Here is a 16,382-nt window from a genome sequence, read left to right on the forward strand (position 1 = left end):
ACGGAAGCCAAGACCAGAGTGTGGCTGCACCGAGGGCCACTGAGGCACAGTGGAATAAAAATGGATGTCATCCGCTTCCTTACTTTACGCCTCAATAGTTGGTCTAAATCTAATGCTGTAATCCATCTGGATGGTACGCCGGTACATGCAAGTTGTAAGTTGCAACTCTCCCATCTTTCTTACGGCATTTCACTGAGGCACGCCCCCTTTTAGTCACAGTAGCTCGTCGCTTTGAAAGTAGAGCGAGTTCAGTGTGAGGCCAACAAAAATGGCTGCGCCCGTAGAGAGATTTATTTTCTTTGTATTTGCATCATGTTGGTCATTTGAATGTAGATTTTAAAATGCTTTTACACACTTAATTACATTGCTACTTTATTTTTTTATCACCAATTTATGCATTGCACGGTCTTGCTGTGCGTGCAATACAGTGTAAAGTTGTGTTCTTTGTTTTCGAGCTGGTTTGCTAAAGAGGCTAATGTAGCTAACAATAACAATAACTAGCCAATGAGAAATGGGAAATATACTACGACCAAAAGGGGACGTGCCTCCACAAATGCTGCAAGAAAGCTGGGAGATTTGGAACATACGACTTGCACGTACCAGCGTACCATTCAAATGGATTACAGCATCAGCTTTGTAATGGCAGTGATGTGTCACACACACACACACACACACACACACACACACACACACACACACACACACACACACACACACACACACACACACACACACACACACACACACACACACACACACACACACACACACACACACACACACACACTCCACAGTTCAGTAGTGTCGTCTCCTGCAGAGGGAGGTAAATTAATGTCTGCAGTCCAGTGATTAGCTGCAGCTCTGTAGCCAACACAGACTCGTAGCAGTGGCCAGGGTGTTTGACTCCCAGCTGGACCTTCAGGGTTTCAAACCTCATGTCCGCAGTCTAACCTGTAGGCCTGCGGGAGAAGAAAGCCCCGGCCCCTACCTGCTCTACAGACAAACTCACTGCAGTCAGCTGTGAAGGACAGTGTCCTGCTGCTGGGCGTTTGAAATGCACACTTAGAACCAAGTAGTTCAGGGTAACGACCGTCTGCACTGGAGCCTCTAGTAGTTCAGGGTAACGACCGTCTGGAGCCTCTAGTAGTTCAGGGTAACGACCGTCTGCACTGGACTCAGGAGCCTCTAGTAGTTCAGGGTAACTCTGCACTGGAGCCTCTAGTAGTTCAGGGTAACGACCGTCTGCACTGGAGCCTCTAGTAGTTCAGGGTAACGACCGTCTGCACTGGAGCCTCTAGTAGTTCAGGGCAACGACCGTCTGCACTGGAGCCTCTAGTAGTTCAGGGTAACGACCGTCTGCACTGGAGCCTCTAGTAGTTCAGGGTAACGACCGTCTGGAGCCTCTAGTAGTTCAGGGTAACGACCGTCTGCACTGGAGCCTCTAGTAGTTCAGGGTAACGACCGTCTGCACTGGAGCCTCTAGTAGTTCAGGGTAACGACCGTCTGGAGCCTCTAGTAGTTCAGGGTAACGACCGTCTGCACTGGAGCCTCTAGTAGTTCAGGGTAACGACCGTCAGCACTGGAGCCTCTAGTAGTTCAGGGTAACGACCGTCTGCACTGGAGCCTCTAGTAGTTCAGGGTAACGACCGTCTGCACTGGAGCCTCTAGTAGTTCAGGGTAACGACCGTCTGGAGCCTCTAGTAGTTCAGGGTAACGACCGTCTGCACTGGAGCCTCTAGTAGTTCAGGGTAACGACCGTCTGCACTGGAGCCTCTAGTAGTTCAGGGTAACGACCGTCTGGAGCCTCTAGTAGTTCAGGGTAACGACCGTCTGCACTGGAGCCTCTAGTAGTTCAGGGTAACGACCGTCTGCACTGGAGCCTCTAGTAGTTCAGGGTAACGACCGTCTGCACTGGAGCCTCTAGTAGTTCAGGGTAACGACCGTCTGGAGCCTCTAGTAGTTCAGGGTAACGACCGTCTGCACTGGACTCAGGAGCCTCTAGTAGTTCAGGGTAACGACCGTCTGCACTGGAGCCTCTAGTAGTTCAGGGTAACGACCGTCTGCACTGGAGCCTCTAGTAGTTCAGGGTAACGACCGTCTGGAGCCTCTAGTAGTTCAGGGTAACGACCGTCTGCACTGGAGCCTCTAGTAGTTCAGGGTAACGACCGTCTGCACTGGAGCCTCTAGTAGTTCAGGGTAACGACCGTCTGCACTGGAGCCTCTAGTAGTTCAGGGTAACGACCGTCTGGAGCCTCTAGTAGTTCAGGGTAACGACCGTCTGCACTGGACTCAGGAGCCTCTAGTAGTTCAGGGTAACGACCGTCTGCACTGGACTCAGGAGCCTCTAGTAGTTCAGGGTAACGACCGTCTGCACTGGAGTCCAGGAATGGCCAGAAATCCTGGGCACTGCACTTTTGTCTCTCACTATGAATCCAGTGAGCACTACAGCTAAGCAGATAGCATCAAAAGCTTCATCTTAACTTCAACACCTTAATGCTCAAGGATTGATTTTCTGCATGAGCAATAGGATTATTTTAATATATTGTACAAACATTTGTTTAAATATGGTAGTGGATAATATAATCTCAGAGTCCCCATGAAGGTGACCCCACAGCCCAGAGGCAGTGGTGGGAGAAGATGGACAGACTACTGGCTAGGATGGAAGAGAGTCCCTCTCTCTCTCAGCTGACCTAGGATAAAGCAGCTAATCTAGCCTCCGTTGCTATGGGCGGAGCCTGCGTTGCTCGGGGCGGTGGTTGTGAGTAGGTACAGGCGGGCTGGCTGGGGGAGGGGCTCCCTCCTCTGCCTATAGGAGGCCTGCTGCAGGAGAAGAGAGGAGGAGGAGGAGGAGCAGAAGGGAAGCTGTGGAGCTTCTACAGACATGCTCCACATCCACCACTCTCCTCTGCAGCCGGGGTCGAGGGGGGGGGGCATGGAGGGAGAGGGTGGGGTCACGCTAACAGAATTATACTCATGTGACATAATATTAATTGTACACGCCTTTTGAAAAACATTTAGCGGCTTCTGTTCAACCTGAAGGGAGTTAACGGTTGAAGAAAGGGTCTGTGTTCTGGGTAAGGGCTAACCACCAGTTAAAACAGTGTTTAACTATATGGCTTCAGTGCATTACCAGCCCGACTAGTTACCCATCTCCGACCACCTGGAGAGAAATGATTTCTCTTTGAAGCGTGGGCTTTAAACACCAGCCTAGGGTGAGCTCCTGCTGGTCACCGTCCAATCAGGGTCAAGGACTCCAGCACCAGCGTGGTGTGAAGCTTTAACCCTTAGGACGGGTTCACTCCCGGTCCTCCTCAGTGGACTAGAGGACATAGGCTCCGGTCCTCCTCAGTGGACTAGAGGACATAGGACCAGCTCTCCCTCCCTCTGTCTGTCTGTCTGTCTGTCTGTGTGTGCTATACTCACGGTATAGACTGCAGTGACTCCAGGCTGTGAGAAGATGCGCTCGTCTATCGACTGCTGGACCCTTGGTATTCTGGGAGAAGGGTTGAGGAATGCAACCGAATCAGAACGAAAACAGACCCAGTGGGGGGGAGGCGGTGTGTGTGTGTGTGTGTGTGTGTGTGTGTGTGTGTGTGTGTGTGTGTGTGTGTGTGTGTGTGTGTGTGTGTGTGTGTGTGTGTGTGTGTGTGTGTGTGTGTGTGTGTGTGTGTGTGTGTGTGTGTGTGTGTGTGTGGCTAACAGGCAATGGCGAGAGCACAGACAGGAAACAAGAGTTGTGGTTCTATTTTTGCGGGTGCCTGACTCCAAACCAACTGCAAATAAAGAAATAAGGAGGCCAGGCTAGTGTGACCAGCCGTAACACTACACCACCACATCACTGGTATGCATCCATTGATTCATCCTCGGTGTATGGATGGGTGAACCTGATGGCTAAGATATTACAGTCTGCGCACGTTCCTTCCCCCCCTCCCCCCCTCCCCCCAAAATGCCCCCTTCTCCAGAAGAACACAGTGTACCGGCACCGGGACCTCAGGGAAGGTGGGAAATCCAGACATGGACTTGGGAGCGCTTTAAAGGCCGGAGCTCCCAGCGACAGGAGCGCCACATCATAACAATCACAAGGGCCCACACAGCAGGAAGGAAGAAAGGAATGACCTGAGTGTGTTTACTGGCTCCTGCTACAGCGCAGGAAACCCCAGAATAGAGCAGCGATAACCGCAGGAAATAGAAAGAAACTGATCAACAAATAAATGTTACCCTCCGTGCCATTCACCCCCAGTTTTGTTTGTGGAATATTTCCCTTTCTGAATGCTTAAGAACGATGGCCGCCAGTGTAACGAGAGAAAGAAGAGAGGAAAGAGAAATAGACAAAGAGAGATGGAAGGCAATGAGAGATGGTGATAGAAGGGGCCAAGACAGAGAGATAAAACGATAGGGAGACAGAGGAAAGAAATGACTCAATGAAGAGGGAGAATGAGAGACACAAGGACGAGTGAAAGTAACCTGCAGCCACACAACTGATTCAGTTGGCTGCAGTGACGTAGGGAGGCGTCCAGCACTGGCGCTCACATGGTAGAGGAAACAGAAAGGGTTTTCTTGCCTCTTGAGCCTTAAATAAATATAAATCTATCCTTTCCCCCAGCAGGACCAGCCCCTACCTGCAGGGCCTCAAGCCTTCCTGGCCCGCTGCCTGCCCGCCCCCTGGGGACAATGAGGGGGAGGGACCACAGGTTTTTCACCTTAATAATAATAATCTTCCTTTTCGATTTCTCGCAGTGAACTTTCCCTCGCAGGACCTCCAGGACCTGATGTAGGTAAAAGGTTAACATAATCATTCTGGAGTCAAATAGATGAGAGCGACCCAAACAGACAGAAAGGGGCTGGGGAGAGAGGAGTGGAATGGGGGAGGTTGTAGATCCGTCTGCCCTGACTGACAGACGGTGTGGTGGTGGAATGTAAACAGAGGGGAGTGGTGCTAGGAGAACAGGGCCCAGGGTGTGAGAGTAACGCCGGGTTCAAAGGTCAACCAGACCCTCAGCTGAGGAGGCAGAACACCAGCCCGTGACACTAGAAGGTTCCTCCAGGATTCCTCGCCCGGCTGCTGCTTATGCAACAGACATTCCAGCTCTTCTTGTACGGTCTTGTGTGGGGATTGAATTCAGGCAGAGAACATTCTGACCCACTAGAGTGGGGGCCGCCAGTCCAACTGGAGTCGCAGCGTGCACGGACATGCACTGCATTATGGGTATTATATTACGAGTGAGAGCTTATAACATTCTGTGAACCTTAAAGGTGACCTATTATGCTTTTTCGACTTTTATGACCTATAAACATTGTTATAATGATGGATAGTCAAGTTTAACCATACTAAAGTGTCAAATAATGACATACATGCATTTCGACGTATTCCCTGCTGACAGTCTGGGGTGGCTGTGCAGAGCGCTAAACACTCGGGACAACGTTTGCGATTCACTTGTTCACATTTCCGGGAAATCATCTACGTAGAGGCACTCCTGCTGCGCCCCCATATGCCAGGTCAAACTGCCCGCGAGCGCGCGTGCGCGCGCGCTTCAAGGAAGGTAACCAATCAGCACGGGGTTGGGTTGGCAGGAGGGGGGCGAGGGGGCGGAGAAGGACGAAACCGAGCGTTGACAGAGAATGCTGAAAGCGCCCAGATGAGAGGAAGAGTTTCCCGAAAATCTACATCGTTTTTTTTGCATGGTTAAACATGACTATCAATCATTATAACAATGTTTATAGGTCATAAAAGTCGAAAAGCATAATAGGTCCCCTTTAAGAATTCAATGCATTCTTGCAAATTCCGTTAAAATTTACACAAATTTATAATTTTTGGATCATTGTTTGGGTTTACCATGAGCGCTAAAGCTGTGGGCCCGGACGAACTGAAATGTGCCTGAATGACTTGTATTCATTCATAACGTCTAATACGTGGCCAAGAAAGCGACTTGACAGACTGCGGCTCCTTTTGTGAACCAACACACAGGCCGATGGTGCAGTGTGCTGTTAACCGTCTACAGTGACAGGCCTCTGAAGTCTGACATGGCCTCAGGTCTCAGAACACATCCACTACAGGCTTAGCTGCTTCAGACAGCGTAGGGAATACAATAATGGTTATGACCATTGGAAAAGGGTTTGAAGTAGAAAAACCTGCACTGTTCTTTATTTTCAGAATCAGAAAGGATTTAATTGCCGAGAAGGATTGAGTGATTGAGTGGTCACACACACAATACCCCAAGATACACAGGTGCATCATGGGGATTATTTGTAATTCAGAACTAGATGTTGGTTGCCCATGTTAGCCTTCGCTAAGTGCCCTGGGCGTGCCATCTTTCCTCCGTTTCACCATACAATCAGCGATTGTGACATTTCCTCAGTGTGTTATGCTAACGGGTGTTAGAATGTGAGCACTCCTAACTGCAGTGGTACTCTCCCAGGTTGTTCATACAGGGTTACCCTAACCCTCATAGAGAGAGCGACCGGTAGAAGTCAAGTTGTGTAAAGCGTGAGCTGAACTGAAGAAGTTCGACTTGTATAACTAAATCTCTCCCTGCTGCCGGTGCTTGTGAATGCCTTGAGGAGCGGGAGAGTGTTCTCCCTCAGAGAGCAGACACTTGACTGGTCCGAGCTCTGACGCCAGGCCGCCATCACCAGGACCGCACCGTCTCACTGTGGTCTGCGCTCATGTTGGGCACGAGGAGGCCAGGGGGAAGAGCTTCAGGACAAAGTTCAGCCTGAGGACTTCATGACCCAACGACAGCGGTGCCACATCAGGCATTAAGCACATAAAGAATACCTTCCATCCACAAGGACTCCTTACTGATGTAAGAGACCGGCTATGGCTACTGACAAGACTGAGGTCTCGGCCTAGTCCTGTAACTAACCCCCGCTGCCTTAATGATTCATTAATAACCCACCGTGCTGGTCACACGACACCTTGATAAGGACACTTGTGTCCTGTCTCTCCACACTCAGCTAAGGGCCTGAGATCGCGGTGGGGTGCAGTGCAGCAGAACTTATTCACTGGGGTAGACAGTAAGGTACGACTGGAAGGGCCCTGCTTGAATAATTGACATGAGGACATGGGACTGGGGACAGCTGCGACTGACTGCCACTGTCCCAAGACGCGTGATTACAGGACGACAGGTTCTGCCAGGAGAAGCAAAGGTTTCCCCGATTTAACCGGCAACAGTAATTAATTTACATTGCATAGGTTTACATAAATTTACAATCATACAAATTAAAGATTTGAATTTCCCAGGTTTGTTGGAGGGAATCCTCCTATTTTCCATAAAGTGTTTTTAGAAAATGAAAAGGAAAAGGGCACTGTAGCTCAAATGGCAAAGGGCGCACTCACACTAGGCCATCTGTACTGTGCCATAGTCCGTTTCACACCTGTACTGTGCTAAATTGTTTGGCTAGTGTGAGCACGCCAACCGTACTCCAGTCCAGTTCAATTCCGTGGCCTGAGCACACTTCGGAGAGGTGTGCTCAGGCCACGGTACAGACGCTAATGAGCCAACACGCTGAGCTGGATGACGTATAGTCCATGCGTCCCTTCTTTCTTATTAAACAATAAACATGACGGCAAGCGGATCACGTTGGTGCGATAGTGAAGTTGAGTTTTTTTATCAAAAATCCCCTGTTCGTCACAGCGCGGGCTTTCTTGGTCCACTGAAGAAGGCGGGGCTTAGTGTGATGGCCTAGTGTGGGTGCGCCCTAATGCTCTTAATGGCATTGGCAATGGTTCAAACTTTTACATGTTATGCATCCTGATTTCATGTGAACCCACATACGTTTAAAAATAAATATTCAAATCTATTATATTGTTTTCAATGCATTATAACCATCACTTATCATTTCTGCTACACCAAGCTTATCACGACACTGCCTGTCAACAAAAAACCAAGGCTTAGGAATAGCATCCATGGCGGATATTTTACACCCGATTCATTTAGTCCCAGGATCGACGTCAGATGTTATCAGGAAGAGGAGAATGAAACAAGCCCAAATGACTGCTTGAGCACTTCTGGCACCACACAGCCTAACAAAAGCTGAAAGGCAGAGACGCCAACACGTCATATGTGTCAACATGGAATGGAAGGAAACATTGACCCACTTTTGCATTAATGTTCCACATTGTTTCCAAACTGTCAAATGCCAAAGACTGCCCTACAGACACAAACAAAACGTTGATAACATGGGATGTGCCGACATATTAACAGGTTAATGAAGGTCACCTCATTCTGCCGAGGCAGCCGCCTTCATAGTCACTGAATAGTCAGAGGTATTGCCAACTACCACACCTCTTGTGACAATATTGTCCTGTATAATGGGAGATAAAAGACGAGGCCTTGTCCCTCACCAAAGCCCACCTGGAGGGCTATTGATGGGGTTGTATCGCTCTGCTTTGACCATGGCTCTCCCTGGAGAACATAAAGAACCGTGGACAAGGGCCACCTGTACACTGACCCCGGCCTCACACACAAAGCCTGGTTCGGGGCCATGAGGGAGGGCTGGACCGTGGCACTCCCCTGCCTCATCAGCAGCTTACTGTAAAGCCACTTAAGTGCTCTGAGAGCGAGAGAGAGAGCAAGAGAGAGAATCACAAACATGGGAGTTCATTGCAGTTACAAAAAACCTATATCCTCTACACGATTCAGTGAACCACTGGGAAAAACCACAAGTGTGGCCAATGAAACCCCTCCTTTCCAATCCATTAAACACAACCAATCGGGACGCTCCACGGCCTCAGCCAGGAGTTCAATCAAACACAAGGTGACTGAATCACTCTCCAAGCGCCAGGTTTTACTTTGGTAAACCACAATGTACGATATCAGACTGAAACCTCCCGATGGGGATATCCACGACGCAATATGAAAGCAAGGCTGATGTGACGTTTGTTTGCATCGGTTCACAGTGCAGGGCCTCGCCGGAGCGGCCCGCGGGCTGCCTGGAGCGGCCCGCGGGCTGCCTGGAGCGGCCTGCGGGCTGCCTGGAGCCCCTCAGCACTCTGGGAAGGAGCAGGAAGTAGCTTGAGCCAGTGTAGATGGTAGAGAAGGCTTTCCCATGCTAACACACACACACACACAGTTTAATCTCCTCGCCGTACCTGACCACCCACTGTGTTTTCCGTTTTTCATCCCAGAAAACTTTTTTCTCTTAGATAGAACTTAATTCTATCTTAACAGAATCAACATTGTATTCGTCGACACGCAACAGAGTCGCCAGCTGTTTTCATGAGCATGATTATGTTATTGAATGTAGTTCATCCAGGACAGAAAATGAACAACACTGGGATAAGGGTTTCTTTAAAGTGGAGTAGGCAATGGCATGGTCACTTACTTCATTTACTTACTGTATGACTCATTCTTACGTCATTTACAGTTTTACTGTTTACAAGACAACTAAACTAAAATGAACTGAATATATCGGCAACATAGTGGTGGTTCATTTAGAAGCTGCTAATGTCATGAAGGAATTTTAATCCTTTGAGTTGAATAATCAAATGGAATTCCACTTTAGGAGTTGGCAGAGGCAGAAACCAGGGTTTGTAACTTGAACATCCCAATTCAACCCTTTTAACAAAGACTACAATCACAATAGTCAGGTGGTTAGGGTTTGACTTCATGCTGAAAGGTCTGAGTTCAAAACACATGAAATCTACCGTCTATCTTTAGGCTTCAGCAAAGACGCCCTCACCTGCTCATGAATCATAGGCGTCTAATTCGATTCGCTACAAGTCGCAGCTCGATAATTATTTATTTTCATAATCAACAACAACTGAAGGTCTACAGCCCGCAAAGCGCTGTAGTCGTTGTGCCAGTCGGTCGGTAACACCGTAAGAAGAGCCACAGGCAGCAGCCTTAAGGGGGCGCTCCTGCAGCCCGCTGACGGTGTCATGGTGTCTCCAAACGTAGCAGAGTGACCGCAGAGTCCAGTGGTGGCTGGGTAGCAACACACAGCCTGAGCTCATGAGGTACAGCGCCTGCATGCTCCAGCCTCACCACCTGTCCTGGAACATGGGAGCTGGCCACGCCAAGCCCCCCACCCAGCCAGGAAACACAGGGTTCCCCACTGCAGCCCCGAGCGGGGACTGGGACTGGCCGCTGGACAGGACTTTGGGCCTGGTTCTCCCAAACCAGCAAACCACTAAACTCATTCCCTCACTCTCCACCTCAGGCTGGTGTGTGGTGAGCGTTCTGGCGCTGATTGGCTGCCGTGCATCACCCAAGTGGGTGCTACACACTGGTGAGGTCGCCCCCGTCACTGTAAAGCGTCTTTGGGTGTCCAGAAAAGCACTATATAAATTGAATAAATTATTAAACTCGCTCATTCCTTTTAAGCCTTGAAATGTTTCCCTCTGACAGAGCCAACCACTCATTTAAAAGGAAATTATTCAAAGTGTGGTATTGTCAATGGATGACCAAGCCCTCAGGAGAGCGAGACGCCTGCACTCTAAATACTCATCACATAGCAATCGTTCAGAACAGAGGAAGAAGGACGAAGAAGAAGAAGAAAGGGTTAACAGGAAGAGAGACTGACGAAACGCCTTGTGTTTCCTGGCTGAGCTAGGCAGTGGCTGGTGGTGGGACAGGAAGGCAGGGAGAGAGAGGTAGGGTTCGAGCTGGAGAGTCAGAGATGGAAGCAGAGCGAGTGAGAGAGCGAGGAGGTAACGCGCGAGAGAGGTAGAGCCGAGACAGGCCGGCTGACCTGGGCCTTTGTTGGCAGATGGTGGGAGGCACCGCCTTGGCCCTGCGTTCTGAATGCTAAGCAGAGCTGCCATTGTCTGGGGACCCAAGCAACAGCCGCATGAGCCAGGCATTTCTCTGGCAACCAGTAGCAGAAACAAACTGCTCTTCCCCAAAAAAAGACACCCCCTCTAGTCTCCACCCCAGTCATCCCATCCTGCTCTCTCTCACTCTCTCTACTTTCACTCTCACTAAAGCTGTCAGGAAACACAACAGCACACGCATGCACGCAGGAGCATCCCCAGTGAGGGAATCCATCCCAGAGGGATTGTAGAGCGCACAGAGCAGAACATGCTACCACACGCCTGCCCTTCCAGACAGACACGGCCACACTTGCACCGACTCTCACCCAGATGGGGTGATCACCGACTGGGGAGGGAGGGAGGTTGAAAGAGCCCGGGCATTCATTCATTTAGAAAAATGACGATGCATTGAGCGGGCACTGTTAATATTAACTCAGCCCTTCTGGTGAATCTAATCAAACTATTTGTATAAACTCTTAAGAAATATATATATATCTCTAACTAGGTCAACGTTAAAAGCAATTTCTCACATATATGTTTAGCCACTGGTCTCCCATGAATCAAATGGAGATCTAGAGAATCGCAGCATTGAAGATGAAAGGGATGTTTCGTAAAATCCAAGCATGTAACAGGCGAACAAAATGTTTCAAACTTAACAAAAGCTGAGACAGCGATTTCATTTTGCAGTAATGACTATTCCGCATGCTCAAAATAAAATTCTGAACCGCGAATTGCTGGCAGCAGGCTATGAAATAAATCTGAACCATACCATCATCTGAACATGTCAGCTACAGCCAGTGCGTGGCCTTGGCATTGCTTGGTATAGAATTCAAGTTTCAGCTAGGTACCAATGGCAGTTACCACAGAAACCGTGCATCTCTGCAGCATAGCTTTACACCTCCAGCAGACACAAGAACTCTCACACCACCGCCATGGTAGTGTAGGCCAAATAAAACAGGAGATGACATAACCAGGATGACTTCATGAAAAGTTAGCTCACGACAAAATAGTACTGATTATTTACGTATACATGTTTCTAGTGACGACAGTTTCATCTAAACATTTTCATTTGGAGGGGCAAATTGGTAATGTACCACGGTGTAAGACACTATTATTTTACGGCACTAAAAGCCTATTCTATATGGTATCTTACTGTGAAATGCGCAAAGCAATCAAGATGTGTCGTACATTTTACAACAGAAGACCATACAAATCGCCAACATCAACAACACGTCACACGGTCACGACCGGTTTACAAAAGGCTGTCATCGGTAGACTCCGGCTGGCTCTGGTCACGGCAGGCCCGTCAGCTGACTCCTAGTACCCCGGTATACTGTCAAGCAGACTCCTAGTGCCCCGGTACACTGTCAAGCAGACTCCTAGTGCCCCGGTACACTGTCAAGCAGACTCCTAGTGCCCCGGTACACTGTCAGGCAGACTCATAGTGCCCCGGTACACTGTCAAGCAGACTCCTAGTGCCCCGGTACACTGTCAGGCAGACTCCTAGTGCCCCGGTTCACTGGTGAACCCCTGCGCTTAACGCGTGATACAGCATGGGGTTAAACCCCCGTGGCTAACTACCGTCCAGTGATGGATTCAACGTGCAGCTTGCGACGTGCCTCCACTAGGCTCGAAGCCTGGTAATCAAACTACTGCCCTGCTAGCGGCTAGCAGCCCGGTAACTAAGCTAGTGTCCTGCTAGCCGCTAGGCTATCAGCCCGGCAAACACACTACTGCAAAGCTAGCCGCTAGGCTATCAGACCGGTTACCAAGCTGGTGTCCTGCTAGCCGCTAAACAAAGCCGGTTACCGGCAAAGCCCGACGCAGGACGGTGGCAGCCCCGCTCCCTGATGGAAATCATTTTAACACATTTGATACAAATGGACAAATATAACGCGTCACTACGAACAACACCACTTCCCCGCGAAACCAGACCATTCAGTGATACTATTTAACCGGGCTGACTGTTAAAAGCAATGCACCCGGCATGCTAAGTCGTTAGCATAATAGCTAGCGGAGTGTCCCCTCCCCTCCCCGGGCTTCACATCACTCGATCCCCAATACCCATCACCAGTTAGCACTAATAAAATGCAGCTGTCTTTTTTTAATTAAAAGCCTTTAAACATGAAAGCTAAAGGGTGCAATGCGTCAGTGTTGAGCAGAAGGATACTGAGGTGGCAGACCGGCGGCCGGCTGGGGAGCGACCGGAGCTCCCGGCGGTAGAGACACTGAGGTCAGGGCAGTCCGCAGCTGGCTCGACGGAGAGGGGCCCCTTCCTTGTCCGCTGACTGAGACAGTGGCGGGTTTGGGGACCACTTTCGTTGGCAAACTCATTGCAAAAAAATGTACAAACAGAAACAATATTCTAATAAATACTTGTACACACAGCGCCTAGCTTGCATGCATTGGGGCAAGCGTCGCAAATGGTTGAAGCAGGCCCCAGATCCCGTTGACGAACCAGGATAACGAATAGCGACCCAAATGCCTTTTCATGGAAAGTCGCTGTTCGGATCAGCGGTGCTATTCATGGGGACGGTGGGAGGTTTGCCTCCCTTGCCCGTCCGGAACCTCCGTGGATCCGTCCAGCTCAATTCTTCAGGTAAATATAGCAGTTATCTTGCTTCCTTCAGCAATTTAGCTTTTCTTCTCAGTAAGTCTGTTTTCTATCATTTTTTTCTCACGGAGATGGGAGACTTCGTCAACATGGCGTTGCGGCCGCTTCCAGCAGTCCGGGCAGGACAGATGATTCGGCACTTCTCGGGCAGCTACGTATATACTCGGCTTATCGAAGGAGCCGGTCCGAGTATTTTCCATGACACCGAACCTGCGGTTTTGTCTTGATTGTTTTAACATACAATATTGTTTGGAGACTTCCACAATTACATTTGAACAAGCACATCGTTTTCTTTAATTTTTTCTAGAAAGTATCAACCAAATAAACCATGTTATGCAACAATTCAACGCTGCCAATTATTATACATGATTTAAATGCATTAAAGAAAAAAAAGCTATCCAAATTTTGTATCGCAACAAGTTACTTGAATAAAATATATAATAGGGTTAGTTGAAGAAAAAACGATCCGATTCGTGTACCTCTGGCGTCATCTAGTGAATATTTTGCCATATTGCATTTCGAGTTTACACTTGAGTAAGTGACCGTGTATCATGATCCAAGTTGAGGCAATAGAAGGGGGACTCTAATGTTCAGAGAGAAGGCAACTTACCAGGTCTTCATTTCCACCACGATGCAGACAAGCATGTCAAACGCCAGATGGTTGTTTTAAGATAAAATTTATTAGGCAAAATAGATCACAATAAGGCAACAGGAAAAAGTACAGGACACATACATGCATTATAGCTTACTTAGCTAAAGTGTGAAATGGACCATATATAGCGTTAGTATTATAGCATTGAAACAATACACATCACATAACACTTTCACTAGTTTTATTTTCCTGTGAGTTTTGATGTCCTTGTAGAATCATCATGACGGGGTCAATATAATTTATAAAAAAGGAGAAATTTGCATCTTCCGTAACAAAATGTGACTAACATGGGGTTTAAAATTGGGTGTGTACATATAGCAGTACTGCATCTTTCAAGGAATCACATCCCATGGCTTCATCTCAAGTGTCCTGTCCACAGTGTCATCCCGTCTATTTACAGTCATTCATTAATCAAGCTAAAAAAACCATAGAAAAGTTAAAACAAAAACCAAGGACTTAAAAAGGCATTCAAATGAGTGGTTCTCCCATTCATTATCCGTTGGCTTGCTTTCCCGTTTAAAAAAATAGCGCACATCTGGCCCAGTAAGCAATTTTAAAACACATTTGAACGTTCAGGAAAAGGGCCCTTGCTAAAACACTACTACACGTAAGGCGAGTTTGGGCATCGGCACTCTGCTTCTTAAGCCTGTGTGTGTGTGTGTGTGTGTGTGTGTGTGTGTGTGTGTGTGTGTGTGTGTGTGTGTGTGTGTGTGTGTGTGTGTGTGTGTGTGTGTGTGTGTGTGTGTGTGTGTGTGTGTGTGTGTGTGTGTGTGCTGGAACGGAACCTGAGGAGTATTAAGTAGTCAGGCAGTGGCAGTGGTTTGGTGCTTTCTGTAGACTTTGTCCTGGCAACCGTGGAACCTTTCCTCCCTCCCTCCCTCCCTCCCTCCCCGATCCCTCGGTCCGCCAATCAGCTTCCAGTGACCTCGTCATCACCAGAGGTCGCACTTGTGCCGTGGGTTCATGGGAGCGTCCGCCTTGCAGCCGAAGTGCTTGGAGAACTCGGGCAGGTTGGACACGGTCCCGATCACCCTGAAGCGGGAGGGGCTGTGAGGGTCTGTGATCACACCCTCATGGGAGCTCTCTGGGGTCCGCACCATACACCACACCTGGGGGGCGGGGAAGGAACCTACTCATTAAAAAAACTCTGTCTCTCTCTACAATGTGAACAAATGGTGCCGTATATTTAAAGTCCCTTTGACCCGTTTTCACAGACGCTATCAAAGGCCCATGCATTGAGTTCAGACGCATGTCATTGAGGAGCAGGTGAGTCATCGTCTGCTATTCCATCACTAGTCCGTCTCACATGGCCAACCATATCACATTTTGGATCTTAAACGCTAAACTGCCATTCCTACGGCCACATAACGATGTCCTTCATCGTGTTGGTCGCACACTTTAATACCAATAGAATTTAAAATAGCAATGCACTCCTTGCTATAAGTGAGCTGTTCTCACTTTCCCTTTCCTCTGTTTGCATTTGCTTGTTATGCAAATCACTCACAATGACCAAAATAAATGAATAAGGAAGGAGTGGAGAGAGCAGTGTGATGATGGAGGCGTTAGAAGGAGAACCACGAGGAGTAGGAGCAGTCAGCTGGGGTAGTGAGCCCAGGAGGGGCGATACAGACCTGGGCGAATCCCACAAAGAACAGCTGGTGGTTGGTCATCCCCAGAGCGGGCAGAGTGGCCTCCTCGCCGTTCTTACTGATCCAGTTCAGATAGGCCTGTGGGGGCAACAAGGGGGTCAGACAGGCCTGTGGGGGCAACAAGGGGGTCAGATTGGCCTGTGGGGGCAACAAGGGGGTCAGACAGGCCTGTGGGGGCAACAAGGGGGTCAGACAGGCCTGTGGGGGCAACAAGGGGGTCAGACAGGCCTGTGGGGGCAACAAGGGGGTCAGACAGGCCTGTGGGGGCAACAAGGGGGTCAGACAGGCCTGTGGGGGCAACAAGGGGGTCAGACAGGCCTGTGGGGGCAACAAGGGGGTCAGACAGGCCTGTGGGGGCAACAAGGGGGTCAGACAGGCCTGTGGGGGCAACAAGGGGGTCAGACAGGCCTGTGGGGGCAACAAGGGGGTCAGACAGGCCTGTGGGGGCAACAAGGGGGTCAGACAGGCCTGTGGGGGCAACAAGGGGGTCAGACAGGCCTGTGGGGGCAACAAGGGGGTCAGATAGGCCTGTGGGGGTTAGGGGTTGAGGTTGGGGTCAGGGGTTAGGGGTTAGGAAACAACCCGTGCGAGCAGACACTTTCTGTGATGCGCCTTTGCCCTGTGTGCTACAATAAAGATCTTAAGCTTCAAATATAAAATACAATAAATAATTGTAGCCTCTCTAATGGACTAAAAAGAAACAGATTTTAAAAT

General features: G+C 49.2%; 2 protein-coding genes and 1 long non-coding RNA gene across 6 annotated transcripts in view; 1 reads left to right on the plus strand and 2 right to left on the minus strand.

The window, feature by feature from the left end:
• The window catches only part of LOC132470594 (eukaryotic translation initiation factor 4 gamma 3-like), a 74,540-nt gene extending 61,397 nt beyond the window's left edge, over nt 1-13,143 (minus strand). Inside the window, 2 exon segments of the mRNA XM_060069324.1 lie at nt 3,424-3,493; nt 12,924-13,143. Of these exon segments, the coding sequence (XP_059925307.1) occupies nt 3,424-3,493; nt 12,924-13,087 (234 nt within the window). The 5' untranslated portion in view covers nt 13,088-13,143.
• Nucleotides 11,717-14,529, plus strand: LOC132470600 (uncharacterized). The gene is made up of 3 exons (XR_009528673.1): nt 11,717-12,986; nt 13,142-13,352; nt 13,439-14,529. It is a non-coding gene; the product is annotated as an uncharacterized LOC132470600 (long non-coding RNA).
• The window catches only part of ece1 (endothelin converting enzyme 1), a 35,138-nt gene continuing 32,784 nt past the window's right edge, over nt 14,029-16,382 (minus strand). For all 4 annotated transcript variants that reach the window (XM_060069326.1, XM_060069325.1, XM_060069328.1 and 1 more), the window contains 2 exons: nt 15,651-15,746; nt 14,029-15,128 (listed from right to left, as the gene is read on the minus strand). In XM_060069326.1, coding sequence (XP_059925309.1) covers nt 14,952-15,128; nt 15,651-15,746 — 273 coding nt within the window. In that variant the 3' untranslated portion in view covers nt 14,029-14,951. The remainder of the gene's footprint in view (nt 15,129-15,650; nt 15,747-16,382) is intronic.

The sequence above is a fragment of the Gadus macrocephalus genome, chromosome 13 (assembly GCF_031168955.1).
Source record: "Gadus macrocephalus chromosome 13, ASM3116895v1".
NCBI lineage: Eukaryota > Metazoa > Chordata > Actinopteri > Gadiformes > Gadidae > Gadus > Gadus macrocephalus.